Source organism: Delphinus delphis, chromosome 14 (genome assembly GCF_949987515.2).
Source record: "Delphinus delphis chromosome 14, mDelDel1.2, whole genome shotgun sequence".
In the NCBI taxonomy this organism is placed as follows: Eukaryota; Metazoa; Chordata; class Mammalia; order Artiodactyla; family Delphinidae; genus Delphinus; species Delphinus delphis.
This window is the reverse complement of record NC_082696.1, coordinates 9,480,906-9,505,616: the sequence shown is the minus strand read 5'-3', so window position 1 is coordinate 9,505,616 and position 24,711 is coordinate 9,480,906. Positions and strand designations below refer to the sequence as shown.

Genomic DNA, 24,711 nt, shown 5'->3' with positions numbered 1-24,711 from the left:
ACTCACTCTTTGCAGGATGTTTGGGTTTCTAGTTTTGGCCATTTATAAGTCTGCTATAAACATTTACATACAAGTTTTTGTATAAATACAAGTTTTCATTTCTCTTGGATAAATTCCTAGGAGTGGAATGACTGGGTCATATGGTAGGTGTATACTATTGAATGTTTAAGAAATTGCCAGGCTGTTTTCCGGAGCGGCTGTGCCACTTTGGGATCCCTACCAGCAATGGATGGGATTGTCAGGGGCTCCACATCCTTACTTGCACTTTTGATAGTGTCTGTTTTTCTTTATTTTAGTAAGTATAATAGTCTAATGTTAGCGGTGTTGTCTCTTCATGGTCTCAATTTGCATTTCCCTAATGACTGGTGGTGTAGAGCATCTTTTCATTTGCTTATTTCTTTTCCATAAATTTTCTCTGGTAAAGTATCTTTTCAAATCTTTTGCCCATTTTTTTATTAGGTTGTTTTTTTATCATCGAATTTTGAAACAAGATTCTTTATATATTCTGGAAACATGTCCTCTCACAAATAATGTGATTTGTGAATAGTTTGTCCCAGGTGTGGCCTTTCTTTTAACAGTGTCTTTTGCATAACAACACCTTTTAATTTTAATGAAGTCCAGCGTGTCAGTTGTTTCTTTTATGCATTGTGCTTTAAGTATCACGATTAAGACCTCTTTGCCTAACCCAAGTTTACACTGATACTTGCTTCTAAAAGTTTTGTAGTTTTAGGTCTATGATACATTTTGAGTCAAGGTTTGTATAAGATGTGAGGTGGTAGAGGTATATGTTATAATACGTCTGGTTGTCTAGTGGTTCTTGCACTATCTGTTGAAGAGCGTATCCTTTCTTTATTGAGTTTACTTTGCATTTTGTTAAAAAATCAGTTGAACACATTTGTGTGGGTTTATTTCTGGACCCTGTTCCATTGATACATGTGTCCGTCCTTTTGCCAGTACCACACGGTCTTGATTAGTGTAGCTTTATAGTACAGTAAGTCTTGAAATCAGGTAGTGTAAATTCTTCAACTTGGTTCTATTTCAAAATCGTTTTTGGCTGTTCTTTTTCTTTTGCCTTTCCGTGTAAATTGAAGAGTCAGCATGATTGTTTCTAGTCAGATATCTATTAATAATCATGCTGGGATTTTTACTGGAGTTGCATTGATTCTGTAGACCAGTTTTGGGAGAATTGAAAACAATGTGCATTCTTCTAATCCAAGAACATACATATATCGTATTTGATTTTCATATCGGGTTTTGTAGTTTTCAGCATACAGATTCTGCACGTGTTTTCCTAGATTAATATGTAGAATTTCATGGGGAAGGTTCTCCTGTAAATGGAATAGAATGGAATAGAGGGAGAGGGGTGCAGCCCCAGGCCAGAACGCCACAGATTCCCACTGTTCTGGCCTGAAGTTCAGCTGTTTGGGAGCGTATACACTTCTCACGTGGCTGTTTGCCTTTGGTTGATTTCCAGAGCCTTAAATTTGTGGATTTTGTCCAGCTTTATAGTTGCTTCTGGGGACTAGGTTTAGCAATTAGCTAAATTAGTTTTTGTTTTAAAAAAATTATTATTTTGTTTAAAAGCAAGGCATGCTTGTGATGACTCTGTAACAGACTAATTTGGGTTGTTGAAGCTGCTCCTGGGTTCCACTCTGTCCAGTAATCTGGGATCTCTAGGGTTTTTTTTTTCCTTTTTTGGGGGGGGGCAGGGGAGTGTGTGTGGGATTTGCTTTCATTTAGTCGTTCTTTTAATTCATTAACCATTGGACAGCCCTTAAGGGGAAGAGGACGGATTGATTCCACATTCCACTTCCTAGATCTAGTTTAGAAAACGTGTTCCCCACCTGGTGCTCTTAGGAAGGAGTGTAGTAAACGCCTCATTTAATAATATACCCCTTTTTTTTTCTTCAACATATTTATTGGAGTATAATTGCTTTACAATGGTGTGTTAGTTTCTGCTGCATAACAAAGTGAATCAGCTATACATATACGTATATCCCCATATCTCCTCGCTCTTGTGTCTCCCTCCCACCCTCCCTATCCCACCCCTCTAGGTGGTCACAAAGCACCGAGCTGATCTCCCTGTGCTGTGTGGCTGCTTTCCACTAGCTAGCTATTTTACATTTGGTAGCGAATATGCTCCTCTTTGAAAGTTGCCTTTTCTCTCTACCCTTGAGTAGGTCCAGTATTTGATCAAACTCATGAAAGTGGGTGGAACCTGTCTTGCCCCTGCTCTGCACTCAGCTGTAGCCAGTATTTCCACCTCCAGAAGCCTTTTAACTGATAGTGGTTTTGTTTGTTAGGCTTATAAAAATTCTCATTGTTCTCTTGATGTTTGGTATGTCAGGTTTGTTAAGCCGATTTTCCACTTTTAGAACAGAAATATCACCCATTAAGCTCCGTTTTTACGATGGTCATTAAGTTCTGGGATCACTTTCGTTTTTGCATTCATGGAAAAATTGCTTTTTCTGTTTTTCATTTAAGTAGTTTAAAAAACAAAACAGGAAAAAAAAACCTACAGTTCTGAGTTACTTTTCAGAAATACTAAATTTAAATTTGTATATCTGAGATTATGTTGCATTTAGACACATTTTTTTAAATGTAGAGATTTCACGTACTTTGTAAGAATTGCTTATTAATTCCCATTTTTATCACCCCTTTCTTGCCTATAAGGCTTCATGTGGCCACATAGGCACTGGCTTGTTAGTTTATAAGAAAGAAACGTTTTCATATTGAGATAAAATTTTCTTTCAAATTTGTTGGTTACCTTTCCTGTGGGCCTTAGAGCTCCACTGTGTTGTGTGTTTTTAGCTTAGTGAAACATTGCCATGATTTATCTTTTACTGAATAACTCTCTACAAGTGGCCAGCAGCTACATAAACAGTCTTTCAGTTGGGGTAACAGCGATTCGTCTTTGACAGAGCTGCACATCACTCTCGGGCGTGTCTCTTGCAGGTCGCTTTGAAGAAGAGTTCATCAAGATGCGCATGGAGAGGCTTCAGGCCTGGATGACCAGGATGTGTCGTCACCCAGTAATCTCAGAAAGTGAGGTTTTCCAGCAATTTCTAAATTTCCGAGATGAAAAGGTAGGACATTTTGTTGTGATCATCTTAGAGGATGTTGAGAATTATCACATTCACACCAATTTTTTGTCTAAAAGGAGTTAAGTTGTGTTGGTTAGTTGGTTGTTTCTAAATAATAGGAAATCAGCCCAGTGAAGGCGGGGCTGAAGGATATGATAGAATAAGGGACTTTTTCCTAGATGCTTTTAAAAATAGGATAGACCCAAAACTGTGTAGCATATTATCAGCGTGAAGTCAGGGAAATAGTGTGAATGATTTCCTATGATCACATTTTGACCTTACGGTGTAAATAGTGTAATGAAGGGAAAGGTAGATTCAGAATTGAACCAGCTTTCTCAGAGCCACGTTGTTTTTCCAGTCCAAGTCTGCCCCTGCCCCTGCCCCATGGGCAGTCATTCTGCCAGTAGTTATCTGTTCTTTTTTGCAAATCGGCAAGAAATTGGCTACTTGTCACCTCACTGACGTTATCTGCTTTGGAAATTGCCGTGTGTCACCTTAGGCTTCCACTGTATGTGATCATTTGTTTGGTCATGCCTGGTGTAATTTATAGGTTAGAGATCATTCCACGTAAACATTTGTAGTCTTTTTGCATTTCGTGGTGAATGATACATGTGAAAAAGTAATAGAGTTACAAGAACTACGGGGAACCCTGTCCAAGTTGGTGCCTTACTGCTTACCCATAGCTCTTTAACAAGGGCTTGTTCGATTGATTTGTCAAGGATTCTATTTAGGAAGCAATTCTAAAGGTTGTGTTTTATGCAGAATATTATTATTAAAAATAATAAATCTAGACCTTTTTTGGTGTTTTTGATATAAGAGAAGAAAGAACGAACTTGGGGCCAGGGCACTCAGTTTTAGTCTTGGGTTTGCTTCTAACTACCTCTGTGACCTTGACCAAAGCATTTAATGTCTTTGGGCCACAGTTTCCTCATCTGCTAAATGACAGTATAAAACTAGGAAGTTATGAAAACTTGTGATTCTCTGGGCAACGGTAGCTCACATAGATGGTTGGACGTAGAAAATCCCAAAGAATCTACAGGAAAATGTAGATCTACATAAAAAACTATGAAACACTGTTGAGAGAAATAAAAGAAGACCTAAATAAGTGTTCCAATACTGTGTTTTGTGGATTGAAGAACTGAAAAGATGTCATATGTAGAAAATTAAAGCTCCAAGAATAGCCAAGCTACTCTTAAAAAAGGATGAAGTGGGAAGAGGACTTTTTTGGATATTAAGACTCATTATAAAGCTAAAATAATTTTAAAAGCAGACCAATAGAACCGAATAGAATGGACACTTGATTTATGACAAAGATGGTGCTCAGTACAATGGGGGAAGAGAAAAGAGCTAGCATTTCCGAAGCCCCTGTCCTGACCCTTCCCAATCACTACCCCTTCCGTCCCCTACAAGGGTGACCATGATCCCCTCCTTTCTGGTTATCATTTCCTCACTTTATAGAGTTTCACCATGTGAGCCCCTGCACCATGGTTTTGCTCGTTTTGTGAACTAGCTGAGAACCCACCCTAAGCATTCTTTCGTGTCGGGCCTCTTTTGCTCAGCCTATTGAGTCAGCGGTGCTCAGTCAGTTGGATGGCATCACTGGGAAGAATGAAATGTGGTCACTGCCTCACAACAGTCTGTTGATTTTGTTAGGTTTGATATTGTGGTTATGTTTTTAAAACATGGCCTTATCTGTTAAAGATATATAATGAAGTATTTACAGGTAAAATGATATTATATCTGAGATTTGCATTAAAATAAACAAGAAAAAAAAGTAGGATGGGGGAGACTAGATAAAACAAGATTGGTAAAAAGTTGATAATTTTTGAAGCTGAATCTATAGGGGTTTATTAAAGTACTTTTCTTTCTACTTTTTTTTCTGGAAAGTTTCCATTGTATTAAGTTTAAAAAAAAATTAATTCCAGATGGTTCACAAGTCTAAATGTGAAAGACAACACAATCGAGCTTCTAGAAGGTAACGTAGGAGAAAATCTTCATACCCCTAGTGTAGGGAAGGATTTCTGAAATAAGGCACAAAACTGACTAACGGTACAAGAAGAGACTGACAAATCAGACTACATTAAAATTAGGAACTTCTGTTTATCACAGTAAGTCATTGAAAAAGAAAAACAAGTCAAAGATATGAACACGTATAACGAGCAAAGGGCTGGATTTTAGAAGATGGGCAAACCCATACAAACTGATAAGAAAGGTACACCAGTAGAAAAATAGGGGATTTGGTAACGTACCTCACAAAAGAATCTGAATCACCAATAAATGTATAGAAAAGTACCTATCTCATGAGTAATAAGAAATGCAAATTAAAACCACAGTGAATACACTTGCCAGAAGGCTAAAATTAGAAAGACTGACTGTACCAATTGTCTTCTTGGTGAGATGAGGAGTTTCTGGGACTCACGTACACTGCCGGTGGGTGTGAAAGCTGATGAGACAAGCTTGGAAAACAGTTTGGCATTATCTATTTAAACTTGAACAACTTTCCACTCCTGGGTAAATGCCTACAGAAACGCATGCACACATGCACCAGGAGACACGTACACAGCAGCTTCATCCGTAACTTGGCCAGGAGTGGGGGTGGCTACCAGTAGTAGAATGGGGTAAATAAATCGGGGAACAGTCATTCGATGGAATATTATACAGCAGTGAAATGAATGAACTACAGTGTAACAACAGTGTGAACGTAGCTTCTCAGCGTAGGCTGAGCAAAAGAGGCCAGACACAAAAGAATGCTTAGGTAGCGTCTTAGCTAGTTAATAAAACTAGCAAAACCATGGTGTAGGGGCTCAGATGGTGAAACTCTATAAAGTGAGGAAATGATAACCAGAAAGGAGTGGATCATGGTCACCCTCGTAGGGGACGGAAGGGGTAGTGATTGGGAAGGGACAGGACAGGGGCTTCGGAGATGCTAGCTCTTTTCTCTTTCTTGGCTTTGGTGGTAGTTACACAGGCATTCACTTTGTGAGAATTCGTTGCAGTGCGTATTTCTGCTTTGGGTACTTTAGTGTGTGTGTGTAACTTGCAATAATTTTTTAATAGTTTATAATATTGGTTCCTATCTTATATTGTAGAAAAGCTTTAATCTTTTTTAAAAAACAACCTAAAAACTTGAGGCACTTCGTCGCATTCGTGGATGTGTTTATATGGGTGGGGCTTGGGAAAGGAAAGGTGCTGGGTCACCTCACTCTGGAAGGACTTGGGTTCATAAGGACCGTTCTGTGCAGTGACACTTGTTTACGTATGAGATGACGTTGGAGATGTATAGGTGCCTGGCGCGTTTGCAGAGGGAGGTGGTGTGGGCGCTGCTTCCTGAAAGTTAGAAGGATAAAGATGACAGTGAGCCGATTCTAGGAGGGAAGTTTGAAAGACCAGTGTGGCTCTGCTCTCCACTCTAACATTATAATGTTCCTATTTACAGGAATGGAAAACCGGGAAAAGGAAGGCTGAGAAAGATGAGCTGGTGGGAGTTATGATATTTTCCACCATGGAGCCAGAGGCACCTGACCTGGACTTAGTAGAAATGTAAGAGATGCTGCCAAACTTCCCTTCTCCCCAAACTGAGTCCGCCTCCTTTGCTTACAGGTCTCGGCCAGTCGTCAGACTAGAGTGTGTAAAATGAGTGGGGCTTGTAGTCAGATGACAGGAGAGCATCGTTTGTTCATGAAACACTGTCTCTCTAACCATAATATCAGTTAAAGTCTGCTTCCCTTTTACCTTGAAGTCAGTGATTTCATAGTTGACATTGTGGTTAGGAGTTATTTCCAATAAAGTATGATGAGACAGGGTGGCACCCACAGAATGGTCCACGAGACAGAAATCTCTCTGAACATCGCCTTGAAGGGGGCAATCCCAAACCTGATTTTTCTGTTTTTTTCCTATCCTGTTTTTAATCTTGTCATCTTCTTTTTAATGTAGGCTTGGTTGAAAATCTGGAGTAGTTCCTTTGCTGCGTAAAAACTAATAAGAAATCTTAGGCTTTTTTTTTAAATTTTAAGAAGCTTTTTTCTTAATGTAAAATCATTGCTTATGTGTTACCAAATATATAGATAGTCTTATAACTACCCAGAGAGAAAAATCAATGCTAATATGTTGGCCTAGGTCTGTGGTCTTCCACACCTTCCTCTGTTCATTTGTATCTGAAGGAAAAATTGTTTGTTTAAACGAAAGTGACCTCACACTATGCATTCTCTTTTATAATCTGCTTTTTTCATTTAAAAGTATATTGTGATGATTTTTTCAAGTTGGTGAAAACTTTTTACATCCTTAAGTAGCTGGTATGTTCAGTATCACTTAGATGCTATGCATCTGGGGTATTTTCTCTGACTCATTAAACTACTTGTTGGAATGAATGAACAACTACCATTAGCAACCTGTACTATGTTTTTATAGATTCAGTGGTACCTGCAGTGATTGAATTTCACTAAGAAAGATATTCAAGAAATGAAGATTTTATTTACTTTAGAATAATTTTAGTTAAAATTCACAAGGAATTGAAGGGGGAAGGAAGCAGAGTTAAAATATAAATGGCAGATTTTGAAGTAGTTCTTTAAAAACCGAATCCAGCCTGGTTTTTTTTGTTTGTTTGTTTGTTTTTGCGGTACGCGGGCTCTCACTGTTGTGGCCTCTCCCGTTGCGGAGCACAGGCTCCGGACACGCAGGCTCAGCGGCCATGGCTCACGGGCCCAGCCGCTCCGCGGCATGTGGGATCTTCCCAGACCGGGGCACGAACCCGCATCCCCTGCATCAGCAGGCGGACTCTCAACCACTGCGCCACCAGGGAAGCCCCAGCCTGTTTTTAAGACTAATTTAGTTAAAGTGCAGTTGTTATAAAGCAAGAAGCAAGTACCTGTGGTCACATTTGGTGTGAACTCCCCTGACCACATGGACTTTTCTCCTTACACCTCATACTGTTTGGATGTTTGATAGTGAAGTCAAGGACCCATCTCCTCATGTTTTTGCCCCACAGAGAACAGAAGTGTGATGCTGTCGGTAAATTCACCAAAGCCATGGATGATGGCGTGAAGGAGCTGCTAACCGTGGGGCAGGAGCACTGGAAGCGGTGCACGGGACGTAAGTGCCACCCTGGGCCGCGGCTGGCTTCTGTAGGTGGGGGTGCGGCCTCCGCCACGGCCTTTGTCACCCTGGGGAAGCTGACCACCTCAAACAGAAGTGCGCTTAGTGAGCCAGAGTCACGCCATACCCACAGCTCTTGGAGGAACCTCACTTCTCAGCCCTCGTTAAACGACAGAAAACTGGCTCAAACAAAGCCCGTTCAAGAGCTCCTGTGGAAAACACCATGTTCACTTAAATATTTCCAGTTATTTGGGGTTTGTCGTCTGTGGAAGATTAATCTTTTCTGCATGTTTAGAAAGTGCCTGTGGTTATTTTTAATCTCATGATTTTAGTTTTTAATATTCATCCGTTTGGTAAGATGGATGAATGTTAGTAAGTTGTATATTTGACTAAAGCTCTAATTTTTAGGCAAAACCAGTGGTAGGTGATAGCAGAAAGTGCGTACATGGGTCAGACTCGCACACTGCTGAGAAGAAAGTGGCGCTGTCACCTTGCTTTCTGCCTGCTGTTCCACATCCTCAAGAACTTCCTGTCCTCCCTCCCTTCCCTTTGTTTGCAGACCGTCATTCTGCTGAACTGGTTTTCTGTATTCCCCAAACCCACGCCGCCCTGGCGTCAGATAGGCCGGGAGAGAAGCACACACAGTCAGGTGTCCAGCTGTGGGGATCAGGCCTTGGCTACTGTCATGTTGAGGGTGGCTGAGTTGAGTACTTTCACCAGAAACCTGCCACCTGGCAAAGCCTAAAATATTTCCTGTCTGGCCCTTTGGAGGGTAAAGCCAGGCCTTACACTGAACGGCCCCCCACCACTCACGTGACATTTTATATCAACAGAAGCATCTGTCGTGTACCAGCTGTTCACGCTTGAGGGACAGACACCAGGAGTAATAACAGTCGCTCCTTTCCCAACGCAGAGAAGTACTAAAAACAGAACTGAGCCTGAAAACATAACATAGACAAACGCAACAGCAGAAAACAAAATCCGTTTCAAGCCTTTGGTCACAGGGAATAACTCATGGGCAAAAAGGGGAGTGACACTTCTCTAAAACGTAAATGAAGTAATTTAATTTTTAAAATAATTTTAACTGTAAACTCAGCTGTTTCCCTTTTTTTTTAAACATCTTTATTGGAGTATAATTGCTTTACAATGTGTTTCCCTGTTTTTAAGAAAAATTTAAGTGAGTGCAAATATTACAATAAGATTTTTTTAAGGAGATCACAAAAAGTCTGGGATTATGGCTTCTTTTAAAGAATCAAATCCCTTATGTCTAACATCTGGTCAGCTCCATGTCCTGTAAAATCCATGGGCCAAATTTATGAAATAGTAGTAACTCTAGGCTGCTCTCTTTTGCGGGGAAAGGGGGTTGAAGTATTTTGTTTAGAATTTGATGCAGGCATAATTTCTTTTTCCTCACAAAAGAATTTTTTAAAATTCCTGATCTGTGAAGTGAGAAATCTAGCACACACTCTGGTGAAGAAGAACTCCAGCACACACATGGTGAAGCACATGACAAGTATTTTTTAACCCCTGGTATAGAGGCAAAAACTGAGTTACAAAAGGGTGAACAATTTATTAAAATTAAGCTAATATAGTTTGAATTTGTGTTTCCTGATTATTACAGCTTATAGACTATATGTCAAGTTTCTCTGGCCTAGATTCTTTTAAAGAAACATTTGAATCATTTTTCTTTATTAATATAACACTGTCTTCAAATGAAAGTAATGGTTTCTTTTGAAAGGCAGCAGATGTGTTTCAGGGGACTATGTATAGATGCAAAAAAGGTAGCCTAAGATACGAGACTCTTCTCTAGGAAGTTCTCCAAAGTGATCCCAGAAGCCTAGAATTTTAGCACTAGAAGGAGCACTAGATGATTTAGTTAATCTTATTATTATACAGATGGGAAAACTAAAATCCCTCCTCCCTGATCCTGTGAGGTGCCACTGCCATTTTTCTGCACACCCCATTGCTTTCAGTTTTGTTTTTGTTTTGCAAATAATCATTCATACGTACATAGCAGAGTGGGAAAAGCAATGGATTAGGAATCACAAGTGCCGGATGCACCATTTAGCCATATGACCCTTATTCTCCTAACCCGTGAAATGAAGATGGTGTACCTGCGTTGGTAGAGGAGGTTGTTGGTGACGATCAAGCTGGGGTGGTATACGTGAAAGGACTCAAACCTAGACGTCATCTTCTAAGTGAGCTCCTGGTGCACTTTGAGTTCATTCAGTGAATGAGAATGTGGGTGGTGGTGGTGTTCATAATAATAGTGTCCGCCATTAATTGAACAATTGATTAATTTAAAACTAAAACCATTAATTGAAGAAACAATCATTAATTTTTAAAAACAATCATTTTACATCAATATTTTATTAAGAATATGGACTATTTTGAATCGTTTCAAATTTCTTTTATTGTAATAGTACTTTTAGAAAATAATTGGATCCATTTCATTTTGCTCAGAGGACTAGTTAATGATTTATTCCTTTTTCTCTTTCAGCATTACCCAAGGAATATCAGAAGATAGGCAAGGCCTTACAGAGTTTAGCAACAGTCTTCAGCTCTAGTGGTTATCAAGGTACATCTTTATTTATTTATTCTTGGGGCCTTGAGTGTCTTATCCACAAAGACTGCCCTCCTCAGGCTCTTGTAAACAAACAGTAACTGCAGTTAAGCACCCTCGTCAATGAAGTTTCATCTGCTCCACTGAGGACTTTTGCAACCTCACCTTACTACTTTTGAGAAAAGTGGTGGGTTGTGATAATTTGTTTTTTCTTACTAGCTTCTTTGCCTTTCTTGGGCTCAGATAGCTCTTGTGTTTTAGTAAAACAGGCCACTATGGTATGTGACACTCTGCCCTTGCTTCGTCTCTCTGCCAAACTCTGAAGTCAAGTCTGACTGTCAAAAGCCAGATCTTATCAAGGTATTTGGAGGAAAAATTTTTACTGAGTAGCAAGTTCATGTTGCTTTATGTCTCTCCATAACTCATAATTGCTTTCAACTTATCCCATATCATATGTCTTACTTGTGGTATTTTGAGTTCATTGTGCATTTCCATTGACAACACTTATGAGAAGAAGTTAGCTGTTTTCTTTTATATTTTGGTTTATGTTTTCTTAATTTGGCCTGGGAGCAGATAGGAAGTAAAAGTATTTGCCAGGTGAGTGACACCTATTCAATTTGAGGGCATCCTATCACTTACAGAAATGATAGACTTAGTATTTTCACCGTAGTGTTTATCCTGATACCCAGAGAAGGCATGTCTTTGGAGGTCAGTGTCTGAGTATTTTCAGGAAGAAGAAATTAGCCTCTAACCAAAATGTAAGATCTGGGGCTCCCATATATGAATATTTCTTGTTGGCCTGGCTGAACTGTGTCTTATTATCAGAACTTTTAGTCTGGGTGGGAGTTTAGAGGATTCGTTAGCCTGGTCCCTCATTTTCAAGATGAGGAACCCCAGGCCTGGAAAGATAAGCATATCTTGTGGCCAACAGGCACATGAAAAGATGTTCAACATCACTAATTAGAGAAATGCAAATCAAAACTGCAATGAGGTATCACTTCGCACCAGTCAGAATGGCCATCATCAAAAAGTCTACAAATAATAAATGCTGGAGAGGGTGTGGAGAAAAGGGAACCCTCTTGCACTGTTGGTGGGAATGTAAATTGGTGCAGCCACTATGGAGAACAGTATGGAGGTTCCTTAAAAAACTAAAAATAGAGTTACCATATGATCCAGCAATCCCACTCCTGGGCATATATCCAGAAAAGACGAAAATTCTAGTTCAAAAAGATACATGTACCCCAGTGTTCATAGCAGCAGTGTTCATAGCAGCACTGTTTACAATAGCCAGGTCATGGAAACAACCTAAGTGTCCATCGACAGATGAATGGATAAAGAAGATGTGGTACATATATACAATGGAATATTACTCAGCCATAAAAAAGAATGAAATAATGCCATTTGCAGCAACATGGATGGGCCTAGAGATGATCCTACTAAGTAAGTCAGACAGACAAAGACAAACATCATATGATATCACTTATATGTGGAATCTAGAAAAGCAATACAAACGAACTTATTCACAAAACAGAAACAGACTCACACACATAGAAATCAAACTTACGGTTACCAAAGGGGAGAGGTGAGGGGACTAATTAGGACTTTGGGATTAACAGATACACGCTTGGCTGTGTTCGCTGGAAAGGCTTAGAAACAATTATCCAATCCAGTAACAGGAAGCACCCCTAGCACCACCCACATGGCGGTTTCTAAACATTATGTTCCCCTGAAATAAACGAGAGCTCCTAGCAGAACTCAGATGTCAGTTTGAAGAGCCTTCCGCTGTCCAATGAAGAGAAAATTTGAGCATTAGTGAAAATAATAACTGCTGTGGAATGTAGCATATCAAATATGTTTAAATTCAGACTTTGCAATGATACTTTTTTAAAATGCTAATCTCAGTTACATTTGGAGGATAGGAGAGAATCAACTTACTATTCTCAAAACTGTAGAGAGGAAAAAGCATTTAACCTGCTCTTCCTATTGCTATACCTGAAGGTAACCAAAAAGTTGATAAAGGGAAGTTTCTCTCTGTAGAAGTATTTCAACTAATAAAGAAGGAGTGATAGAAGTAGAATAGCACCAGTTTGCAGACCTGTACCAAAATAAAAGAGCTCGGCAATACAGGGAGCAGAGGATTGTGTTATCACCACCGAGACTCAGTCAGCAAAACCCAGACTGTGGTACCAAGGTACACGACCTGGCTTATACACCTCCCAAAAAGAAATTTGCAAGAAAAAAGGATGGAGGAGAAAGAACTTATGTAGGAAACACATCAGCTCTGTGCCATGTGGGCTGTCTTTGCATCTTGATTCAAGCAGCTAACTTGATTGGAGATACCAAGCAGCTACACACTGGCTGGACAGTTTATACCAGGAACAATTTTCTTTTCTTAGGTGTGAGGTTGGTATCGTCCTTATTTTTTTTTTATTTTTTATTTTTTTGTGGTACGCGGGCCTCTCACTGTTGTGGCCTCTCCTCGTTGTGGCCTCTCCCCGTTGCAGAGCACAGGCTACGGACGCGCAGGCTCAGCGGCCATGGCTCACGGGCCCAGCCGCTCCGCGGCATGTGGGATCTTCCCGGACCGGGGCACGAAGCCACGTCCCCTGCGGCGGCAGGCGGATGCTCAACCACTGCGCCATCAGGGAAGCCCTGTCCTTATTTTTTAAAGAGTCCTTATCTTTTAGGTAAAATGTATGGATGAAGTGTTAAATGACCAGTGAAAGGGAGAGGTAGGGAGGAGACTAAAAGCTTGGCCGTGAGCCGTTAATTGGGACGTCGGGTGATGGGTAAATGGGGGCTCGTTATACTATTCTGTAGATTTTAAAAGTTTGAAGTTTTCCATAATAAATTTTTAAAATAAAATAAATGAAAAGGAAATATAAGTTATAACCACTCATATAACTGTAATGATTTTCAGGTGAAACAGATCTCAATGACGCAATAACAGAAGCAGGAAAGACTTACGAAGAAATTGCCAGTCTTGTGGCAGAACAGGTATTGACATAACCCCACAATTCCAATTAAGACTTTATGCTACCTCATCCACATATTTAATTTAAAACCTGTTTTAAGGCAAAGTTTCCAAATGGCTATTCTCTTCTATCCCTGTGTATCTTTGTTGATTACATTGGGTAATAGTATTTCTTAGGCCAAGCTAAAGTGATGGATAAATTCATCACCATGAAACCTAAATACCTTCCAGTGTTGATGGTTTGAATCCATTCTCAGCCATGAGGGGATTAAAACATGCAGGAAAGCTTTGCTCAAGTCCCTGTTTAGACTCTTGCCCAGCCTGTCTGAGCCTTGGTTTCCTGGTCTGGTAAATGGCGATGGTAGCACCTACCTGGAAAGGATCTCAGGATCCAACAGCTAATAAAGAGAAAGCCCCTGGTGCGGTTCCCGGTATGGAGCAGGTGTTTGTTATAGACACATGGCTTTCATTGGAGCTTTTAATAGCCTGATTTCAATTATGTTCATCCATAACCGATAATAAGTTTCCTTAAGGGGAATAACCATCCAAGTTGTTTCAAATCCCTAAATTTAAAAACCTTTTTTTCAGATGATGACTTGAAATATATGTTTGTATGCACGTACATTCATGTGGTCATTAACTACTCTCCTGATACTTGTTAAAAAAAAAAAAAAAGATACATTTTTAGAATTGTGCATACCATAACTATTAAAAATTAAATCTAGAAAAATTTAAAGTTGCCACTTTTAATGGTTACCACATTTTTAATGATTATTATTATTATTATTTATTTTTTTTTTTTTTGCGGTACGTGGTCCTCTCACTGCTGTGGCCTCTCCCGTTGTGGAGCACAGGCTCCGGACGTGCAGGCTCAGTGGCCATGGCTCACGGGCCCAGCTGCTCCGCAGCATGTGGGATCATCCCGCACCGGGGCAAGAACCCGTGTCCCCTGCATCGGCAGGCGGACTCTCAACCACTGCGCCACCTGGGAAGCCCTTTAATAATTATTTTTATTCTCTGCTAAAATTTAGACATTAAACTATATAAGGTCTTATTTGCTCGTATGTAAACGTACAGTATTAACCAGTTTTTTTTTTGTCTCACAGTGTTGTATTTTGGGCCACCTCAAAATAACTAATTTTACCAACCAACCTAAAAATTTTCTGTTTTATCATTTTCTTCACAACCTATGATGAGAGTATAGTTCTTGGGGATTATTTTCTTATAGGAAAACTAAGCTGAATGCTTGACACTCAGTAACTTAATGTAGTGCCTGGTGGATTTGGCTGATACAGTCCTCAGATATAACAGTTTTCTCTTCCTTGATTGTCTGAATTCCTCCGCCAATAATAACCAGTCTGTGTCTTGTTACAGCCAAAGAAAGATCTCCATTTCCTGATGGAATGTAATCATGAATATAAAGGTTTCCTTGGCTGCTTCCCTGACATTATTGGCGCTCACAAGGTAACTTGATCATAGAAGTTCACAGATGACATCCCGGGTGAATCAGAACCCAGGCGCACCGCCACCTGCCTGAGGCTGACCCTTCAGTGCCCCCCAGTCAGGAGCTGGTCTCTGAACCAGCTGTAACGGCTTGAAGTGTTTATAAATAGTGAGGTCCTAACATGTTTAGATACATGGATAGTTTTTTAGTTTCTCTTATTCCGTAAAAAGATTATTTTGAGAGAACCTAAAGTATGATAAATATTCCTTTATGGATATACTTAGGTCAGGTATCAAGCATAATCATCGTGGTGTTTGGTATTCAGGTCATTGTCAAGAGTGGTACTTCCCCTCATCAGTGAGACCCTGTGTGCTGGGTGGGCAGGTCCTCAAAGGTCCTTTCCTGTCCAGATGAAGTAAGTTGTTCTGTCCCCGAGCCTGACGAAGGGTCTCCCAATTAAAATCAAAATGGTCAATGTCAATTTTACATGTTTATATTAATAAAAAGGAAACTATATAATTCCCATCATAAAGGTTTTCTAAAACTAAATAAAAGATTGGTTTGGGGTGTCCTCAGATTTTGATTCTTGTTAATTTTTCTCTCTCTTTCAAAATCTGTGTACTAGTTCATTACTGTGGGTATTTTATCAACTGTAGTACTCTAGAGTATTGTGATATACTTGGGTTTATTAAGAGATTCTCTACAAAGGCCTGGTCTGTGATCCTAACAGTCCTGGCAAGTGGGCATTTTAGCATTTGGCTTTATAATTGAAGTATCATGAAGGGGTAGCATAGGTAAGTAAGCTTTATGCAACTTCAAATAGCTTAGTATAGAACTCAGAACATCTTCTTTATCCACTGATTCATCAACGGACACTTAGGTTGTTCCCATATCTTGGCTATTGTGAGTAATGCTGCCATGACCATGGGAGTGCAAGATATCTCTTTGAGATAGTGATTTTGTTTTCTTTGGATATATACCCAGAAGTGGAGTTGCAGGGAAAGTAGATCTTAAAAATTCTCATCACAAGAAAAAAAAAGTTTGTGACTCAGTGGGGTGATGGATGTTAACATACTTACCATAGTAATCGTTTTGCATTATAAATATGTATCAAATTCATGATGCTGTACATCTTAAACTAATACAATGTTATTTGTCAATTATACTGCAGTAAAACTGGCGGCGGGGGGAAAGAGGGATAAAATAAATAAAATGAAAATGAAAATCTCAGGAAACATCTGAGAACAGTTAGCATGTTGTAGGAGTTTGCACCTGCCATCCGAATTCTAGGCGGGGAGCCTGGCTAATACTCTCCAGACAGTGCCAGCAAGCAGTGCGCTGAGACGGGCGTGGGAAATGTTCGGCAACTTTTACACTTGTTTCCGTCTAAGTATTAATTTAAAATTAGTTCAGTGCCTCTTACAGAAATCACAGTAAAGCTTATGATCAGCCCACTTAGGCACCAGCTTATGAAGTATTCTACTTTGTAACAGAGACACAGTGCCCCAGTGCCTATGCTAGACTCACCTGGATCGGATGACTTCCTGAACCTAGTGCCTGTTTTCCCATCATGTACTACTCGTATCATGGCAGTGGCTTATACGTATTACAGAAGAGAGCGCTGTTTAGTTTTCTGCTGTGTGGTAGCATAAAATTGTAGCTTTCAGCTAAGTTATATTTTGCAAGAATAGCAACATTTTTGTCTCCAAGTGACTTATAGGAAGTTACATGTAGATGCTTACCTTATGTTCTTATTTTGTGGGGACATTTTCCTATTCAGTAGCAAGTCAGTTATAGAATATGTTAGCTTTGTTATATTTTAAACTAATAATTGATCTTTTTAGATTTGTTTTATTGATACCACTGCATTTTGTATTTCACAGGGAGCAATAGAAAAAGTGAAAGAAAGTGATAAACTCGTTGCAACCAGTAAGATCACCCCACAGGACAAACAGAACATGGTGAAGCGTGTTGGGACAATGTCTTATGCTTTGCAAGGTAAGAAGGAAAGGTCTGTGGCTAACTAGTGGAGGTTTTTTCCTCAGCAAATTTTCTATCTTCCTTGCTGGAGAGAAACTCAAATGTGAACAGCAGTTAAATTAATAAGAACTGGGCTTCCCTGGTGGCGCAGTGGTTGAGAGTCCGCCTGCCGATGCAGGGGACACGGGTTCATACCCCAGTCCGGGAGGATCCCACATGCTGCGGAGCAGCTGGGCCCGTGAGCCATGGCCGCTGGGCCTGCGTGTCCGGAGCCTGTGCTCCGCAACGGGAGAGGCCTCAGCAGTGAAAGGCCCGCGTACCGCAAAAAAAAATTAATAAGAACTGATTTAAAATATCTTCATAAGCCTGTTGTTTGCAGGATCCCAGTGTTAATGAAAAGCTGTAATATTTATTTACTTTTTCATGCATTTACGTGACATAACTATGAATGACAGCTTGATTAAACCTGTACATTTTTATTATTTCTTGGAGACCTTGAAGATTCCTTTCATAACCTTTAATATCAGCCCCTATCCAGATTAGATTCCAGCGTTCAGCTTTCAGCAGCATGTAACCTCCTGAGACCATAGAATGTGAAGGGAGTTTGAACATAGCGTTTTTGGCATAGTTTGACTGTAAATAAAGAGAAAATATTAATGTTTTGAGTGTTTTCCAGCAGATAGGAGCAGTGAATGGATTTTTCCTCTTTTGGTGGATGGATAGAACATACATGGGCAAAGGAGGAAGGGGAAGGATGTTCCAGTGTGAACAAAAGCACACAAAATAATGGTACCAGATTAGGTCATTGGCCTTTGGGAATGAAACACACTTGGAGAGTATTAGGGGAAAAATTCTGGTGATTGTGGAGGGCCTCGAAAGCCAGGCGGAAGAGTCTAGACTTGCTGTGGGCATTAAGAAGCCATTAAAAGGTTTTGATGGGGGCTTCCCTGGTGGCGCAGTGGTTGAGAGTCCGCCTGCCGATGCAGGGGACACGGGTTCGTACCCTGGTCCGGGAAGATCCCACATGCTGCAGAGCGGCTGGGCTCGTGAGCCATGGCCGCCGAGCCTGTGCGTCTGGAGCCTGTGCTCCGCAACGGGAGAGGCCACAACAGTGAGAGGCCCGCGTACAGCAAAAAAAAAAAAAAGGTTTTGATGGAAAAATGAAACAAACAAAAAAGCACTGCTCAAGGGAGAGGGTTTGCTAGTGAGTGGGGGAGGACGTGTGCAAATCAGGGGCTGACGTTAGTCAGACAGCCCGACCAGAGACCTGACTCCTGCTGTCTGAGATTTTGAGAACCCGAAGAAGATGAGGTGCTAGGGGAGAGAATGAAGGGTATTTGCGGGCTTTTCTAAAGGACATCCTTCGGGACTAGGGAAGGTGTGGGAGAAGGGAAGAATGTGTGAAAGGCGTCCAGAAGTAAACAGGGAAGCCTGACTGAAGCTTTGGGCTTTGAAGGGTTTTGAACGGGGCAGTTGGTTTTGAACTTGTGTTTGGGGTTATCCAAATAAATAAACGAGAGGCTTTGTACAACTTTTGTAACAACATAAAACTCAGAACAGTGAGCTTTTTGTAGGAATTTATGCAGGCAGTTGGCTTTGTAGGTGTGGAGTATAAGTAAGGGAAGCCCTGATAAGGAGGCGTCTCCAGAGTTGGTGATGGGGTGAGGGTGCTGAGAGGCAAAGTTAGAGACGGGATTCATTTGCTGAATCGGTACATTCAGCAAACAGGAAGGATGGGCGTGTGACCCTCTGCCTGGAGAGAGCCTGAGTTCTGGCAGCCCTGGTGCTCAGCGGCACCAGGCTCCACTCTGAAGAGGGCCTTGCTCACGTCTCACTCCTCTGCCCAGGTTTTCAGAGTCCCTCAGGAGACCTGCCTGGGCAGTCTCTGTGCAGGAGGGGACATGGCAGCCAGCGGGCGCCTCGCTAGGTCCACTGTAAACAGACTTGACGTTCTGAGCTGCAGCCACCTGTAGACGGTGAGACCAAGTCGGTTTCCTGCTCAAACAGGAGTTGCCATTTGGGTGATTATCTATATTGGGCCTTATAGGATTTTATTAACGTGCCAATCAACAGTAATTGTCCATCTACTGAAAAGCATTGTTTGCCATTAACTGTTCAAATTGTTTTTCTAGGCTCTTTCTAGCATTTTGTCAGGAACTGTCACGGGCCAACCGGATTAAATCGGTTGATGATTAATCATAACCAAGCAGAGACACCAGTTGTGGCCGTTTGAAGTCCGGGGGGCACTGACTGTTGTCTTGGTTTTGGTTGTAGCTGAGATGAATCACTTCCACAGTAACCGGATCTATGACTACAACAGCGTCATCCGCCTGTACCTGGAGCAGCAGGTGCAGTTCTACGAGACGGTGAGTCGGCCCTGCTCCCAGGCCTCTGTGCACACGGGGAAGGCAGGGTTCCTGCTCACGTACGTTGACCCTATGAAGTTAATCTGCTTGTATTTTTTAACCCTAACTAATAAACCAAAGGTGGCTAAATATTGGGCAGGGGTTTTTCCAATCTCTTTTAATCAAATCCGCCTTTTCCTTTGAATAACACTGGGTTAAAAGGGGGTTTATTTTTTTAAGAAGAAGATTATTGGATGCTGGTTGTGAGGCCCCAAGAAGCCCTTATTGTGTGGTCCCTTTCCCTCCCTCCAGCCCCTCTGTGCACAGGGAACACTGTGAATGAGATGAGGTCACCCTGCCGTCCCTGCCGGCTCTCAGCTGGGGAAGGAGCCTGGCACCATTGCAGGACAGCACAGACTGGCTTTGTTTGTGAGTGAGGTTTTCGCAGTGTACCAGAGGGATCTCAGAAAGAAGACGAAAACGAGAGGGAGGGTGAAACCATAGATATTTTCACTCAGGAACCAGTAATGAAGATGTTAACTTTTGTGCCTCAGCATAGCAATTCTGTTATTTACCAGAGTGTACAGAAAACAGAGATCTGGCATGTATTGAATAAATGGAAACTCAGACATCGAAGACAAGTTCTGTAACTTACACAGTGACCGTGTGTTGGCTGCCATGTTTCTTACTAAGTTTTCCACTGTTTCCATGGTGTCATCTCATGTATGTTCAGGGATAATGATAGGCAAGCCCCAGGCCCACATCCATGCACGCGTCATCTTATCTTTGGGTGGACACTGCCGCACGTGTCTCTCCAACAGTCATTCTTGGAAGAGAGCTGTGGCTGATGTGCTCTGTGCATATTGTCCACTGCGTGTTGGAAACAGTTGGTTTCAGAGACGAGCTGAAGGCGCATCCTGTCTCCACACTGTGTAGCAGCAGCTGGGCCCCGTGGGGAGCCGCTCGTCCGCCGAGTCTCAGGAGTTCACAGGTGTCCGCGAGGGCAGGGGAGTCTGGGCCAGCACGGAGACCGGATCCCCCGGATCCCTGGAGGACAGGCGGATGGTCTAGGAACGATGCTGCACAGCGTGGCAGCAGCTGCGCTGTGGGAAGCAAGGAGTGGGGCTTCCTGCAAGCCGGGCACCACCGCGACCGGGGTTTAGGAAGGCCTCTCCACTGCCCGGAGGCTGGGTTGGTGCTGGAGAGACTAGGAGCATCGACCAGTTCAAGGATTTGAAACTTTTGCCATGTTTAACTCAGAAGACGTGGAAATAATAGAGTGCCGTGAAGTCACGGTGGGGGATGTCTCACAGTTGTTCTGTTTTTCACCAGATTGCGGAAAAGCTGAGGCAGGCCCTCGGTCGCTTCCCGGTGATGTAGAACAGAACGAACGTGAAGAAACGCCGAAGTGCTTCCTTCTGACTTGGGGCAACGCAATTTAATTTTCTCCCTCCATCATCCAAAAAGAAAGAAAGAAAACCAAAAAGAAATAGAGTTGGAAAAAACTGCATTTCCTTTAAGCGCCTAAATGCATCAGTTCTTTAGGGATAGTCTTTTGTTCACTTCCACATCCATTATTTAAACCAATGGAAGGAAATTGTCTATTTTGGGAAAGTACTTAAAGTTTGTCAGAATTTTGAATGGAAAATTAGGGGTTTCCCCAAGGATATTTTACATAAAAATGTAATCGATGAGTCACCCACGACCTTCCAGTTCTTACCCAATGTCAGATAATTACTAATTGCTTTCTTAAAAATAGGAAATATGCCAGAGTAAAAAATATATATGTTTGTATATTTTTATAACTCTTTTCAGCCCTTTGGGATTCCTGTCTATTTAGGAAGATCTACATGCCTTTCGCTGAGATATTTATGACTCAAGTGCTTACATTTCCTGGAGAGAGAAAGCAAAGAGGGGCTCCCGGGGCTGCGGCCCCTCATGTGCCCGTGACGCACGTGTCCCTTCAGAGGACAAAGCTTGGCCGAACCCCGGGATCAGAGCTCCTGTGCCCACTACCCTAAAGTGCCGTCTGCTGGGAGGAGCGCCTCCCTCCTCAGGCTTCTTCCCTAGCCCCGGTAAGGCTGGAAGAATTCACCGAGAAAGCTGGGGACGCCCTCTGCCTCTGCTCCCGGGGAGGGAGCGGCCGTGCTGACCCTGCACCCGGGAGGGCCGGCCCTGTGGGCAGATGTACCTCCCGAGCTTTCCACTCATTTTTAAGTCTCGAGGTGTTCGGTGAGACCTCGTGAAACATGCCAGGGAAAGCGAGATTTGCCGCTTGACCTGATTTAGACTAGCGGGCCAGTGGGAATTATCTGAAAAGATAAAGCACAGGTTAGCAGACCTCTCCCGGCCCCCCAAATGGAAGGAGTTTAGGGGCTGAGGAGGGCGGCAGCCCGCATAATGTGCGGTCATCCCAAGCTTTTACGTTTGAGAAAAAGCACAGAGCGATGTTATTCCCGACGGTACCCTAAACTTCAGACAGAATTTTCCTGATCACTAATACTTCCCTTAATGGCATAAAGCCAAACAGGATCTTTGCAAAGCGTCAGCTTTAACTCTGGACACTCGCAGACACGGTCTCACTCCTGCAGATGTCGGCGTCCTGCACAGCTGCCTTACTGCATCCTCTCCACCTGCTTTCACTCTTCTGACCTGATAGTTACATGATAGAAAATGGAAATTTTGGGCCAGCACAAATAAAGTGAAACCAAAAAATAAATACCAGAGGAAAACAAATGAACAGGAATATGAGAACTTCTTGCTCTTCAATATCACGGGTTTTTTGTTAATGTTTTATAAGAAATTTTCCCTACTTGATTTTTCTTTTATAAAATCTCATAGAACAGTGTTTATGTTACAGCCATTTAATGTATGTACAAATTGTAAAGAATATGTATAAATGTTTTACACAAATGTAAGAGCATGTAGAAGCCAACATATAAATAAATTGTTAAAAAACTGTACAGTAAATTCTCAAGCACTTTTTCAAAACGCTTTTTGGTGTTTTCGTGTGATTTTTTTTTTTTTTTTTGATAATTGTTTCTTGTTGCCGGCTGCTGAAAAGAGTGCAGGCAATGAGTTTTGCCCTAAAACCTATTGCTCTTGACATGAATTAATAATGCTAGTTCCTTAAATCAGAGTTATCAACCTGGAAAGCATGTCACAGTCACCTGGAGAGCAGTAAGAACACTGCTTACTGCTGCCCAGTGTGTTAGGGTTCTCTAGAGACACAGCACCTACGGGGTGTGTGTATTCATTCTTTACGTGAGGTTTACTTCTCTTGATACTCCATATCTTAATTCTGTGGTGTAAATTCCGTCACCTTGTCCTTCAGGGGTGTCCAGGGAGGGGCTGTGGCTCTGCAGCTGTCCACTGGGGGGGGCGGTGTCTGCACATCGGGCAGAGCCCAGGCCTGTCTTCTCTTCCTCGGCCGCTCATCGCGGGGAGCTCCCCGTGAGGCCTTAGGTGCGGGCTGGGAGGAGAAGGCAGTGTTGCGGGAGTGGGGGCCACGGCATTCGGCCACTTCCTCGTGTAACTTGAGCCTTCAGGGCCTTTAGCTATCACAGAAGAGCTTTAATTATAGAATAATTTATAATTTTTATAAATCTTGACAATGTAAAACTAGTAGATAAATGTCTGGAGAGGAGAGGTAAAGGCATGGTGGAGGAAAAGGTCAGTCCACTTGTCGATCGTGTGACACTGGTTGCCCATCCCCAGAAGCACCAGGTCCAGGACGTCAACCCCCTGTAAGGTTTGCAGGTGTTGAGGTCACCAAGAAACACACAACTCACACAGGCTCTGGATGGAATGTAAAGAAGAGACAGAGTAAGACCAGCCTCAGTGATGTGCGTTGGTCCCCATGACCAGTGGGAGATGGTCTGTACCCACCCCTCTACTGCAGCAGGTGACGGACTCCAACCCTCCTCACTGGGAACAGCTGGAGCAGTGGGACTGGCCAGGCGATTAAGCAGAACAAAGAAGCACACGTCCATCCCGGAACAGGGTGAGATATTCCTGAGTAAAGAGGCTTGCCCAGGCTCTGAGGGCTCTTTATCTCCATGTATGGCAACGTTCCAGGCTCACTCTCTTGTGGCCATGCAGGAGTGGAAAGACTGTGCCCGGGAGACTCTGCCTTTCCCCACACTCCTGTCCACATCTGCAGTGGAGGGACTCGAGATCCTGTCTTAAAGGTTGGGAATCCAAACTATGAATGTCCATTGTTTAAAGTAGTAAAAGCACTCGAGTGACTATGTTTATGGCTGAGTAATTGCTGAGTGGAACTAATGACAATAATGAGGGAGGAAGGTACTTTTTTCCTATGTGTGTTTCTTAATTTTTTTCAGCCTGTTTGATTTAAAATCCTTTTCTCCAAGAAAGTAAGAAGAATTTGAGTTCCTTCCCCAAGGTCCTCTTGCTCTCCAGCTGGCTTTGCCAGCTATGCCAAGAACGCAGAGTCCTCACTGCTTTTCACCTAGCCTGATGGTCAGCACTGTTTGCAGCGAACAGCCTTGGTGGATGAGGTAAAGGTCTTCTAGGAAGAAGAGCAGGTGTTCCTACTGCTTGCTATAAAATGCGGGTTTCCCAAGCTCCAGGTTCCTTTCCACAAGAAGGCGTCCCTCAGGCGCCCCCTAGTTGCCCCTGATGGACTTGCAAGGCAGGAAGGGGAGAACCAGCCTGTGAGCTGAAGCTCCCCGGCCGGCTGTGCCGCTGGAAATTGAATTACCCATTGTCTCCGACTCAGGGGTTTCATTCTTCTGCGGGCATCCATGAAACAGCAACAGACTAACTAATTTGCTTGTAAATAGAACAAAATCAAATCCCAGACCCAGCAGTTACTTCTGTAGGAAAACTTTTTTTTTAAATTTATTGAAGTATAGTTGATTTACAATGTTGTGTTAATTTCTGCTGTACAGCAAAGTGATTCAGTTATACATATATACATTCTTTTTCATATTCTTTTCCATTATGGTTTATCACAGGATATTGAATATAGTTCCCTGTGCTGTACAGTAGGACCTTGTTGTCTGTATATTTTATATACAGTAGTTTGCATCTGCTAACCCCAAACCCCCAGTCCATCCCTCCCGCACCCACCTCCCCCTTGGCAACCACACGTCTGTTCTCTATGTGAGTCTGTTTTGTAGATAAATTCATTTGTGTCATATTTTAGATTCCACATATAAATGATATCATATGGTATTTGTTTTTCTGACTTCACTTAGTATGATCAT

The 24,711-nt window shown here is 42.1% G+C and overlaps 1 protein-coding gene across 3 annotated transcripts in view; it reads left to right on the top strand.

The window, feature by feature from the left end:
* Positions 1-22,469, top strand: part of SNX9 (sorting nexin 9) — a 92,049-nt gene extending 69,580 nt beyond the window's left edge. For 2 of the 3 annotated variants that reach the window (XM_060029714.1, XM_060029715.2), the window contains 9 exons: positions 2,956-3,086; positions 6,520-6,623; positions 8,068-8,171; positions 10,675-10,752; positions 13,658-13,734; positions 15,086-15,175; positions 17,039-17,153; positions 19,410-19,501; positions 20,813-22,469. In XM_060029714.1, coding sequence (XP_059885697.1) covers positions 2,956-3,086; positions 6,520-6,623; positions 8,068-8,171; positions 10,675-10,752; positions 13,658-13,734; positions 15,086-15,175; positions 17,039-17,153; positions 19,410-19,501; positions 20,813-20,860 — 839 coding nt within the window. In that variant the 3' untranslated portion in view covers positions 20,861-22,469. The remainder of the gene's footprint in view (positions 1-2,955; positions 3,087-6,519; positions 6,624-8,067; positions 8,172-10,674; positions 10,753-13,657; positions 13,735-15,085; positions 15,176-17,038; positions 17,154-19,409; positions 19,502-20,812) is intronic. The other variant, XR_009521892.1, reaches the window with a different exon arrangement.
* Positions 22,470-24,711: the final 2,242 nt, after the last annotated feature.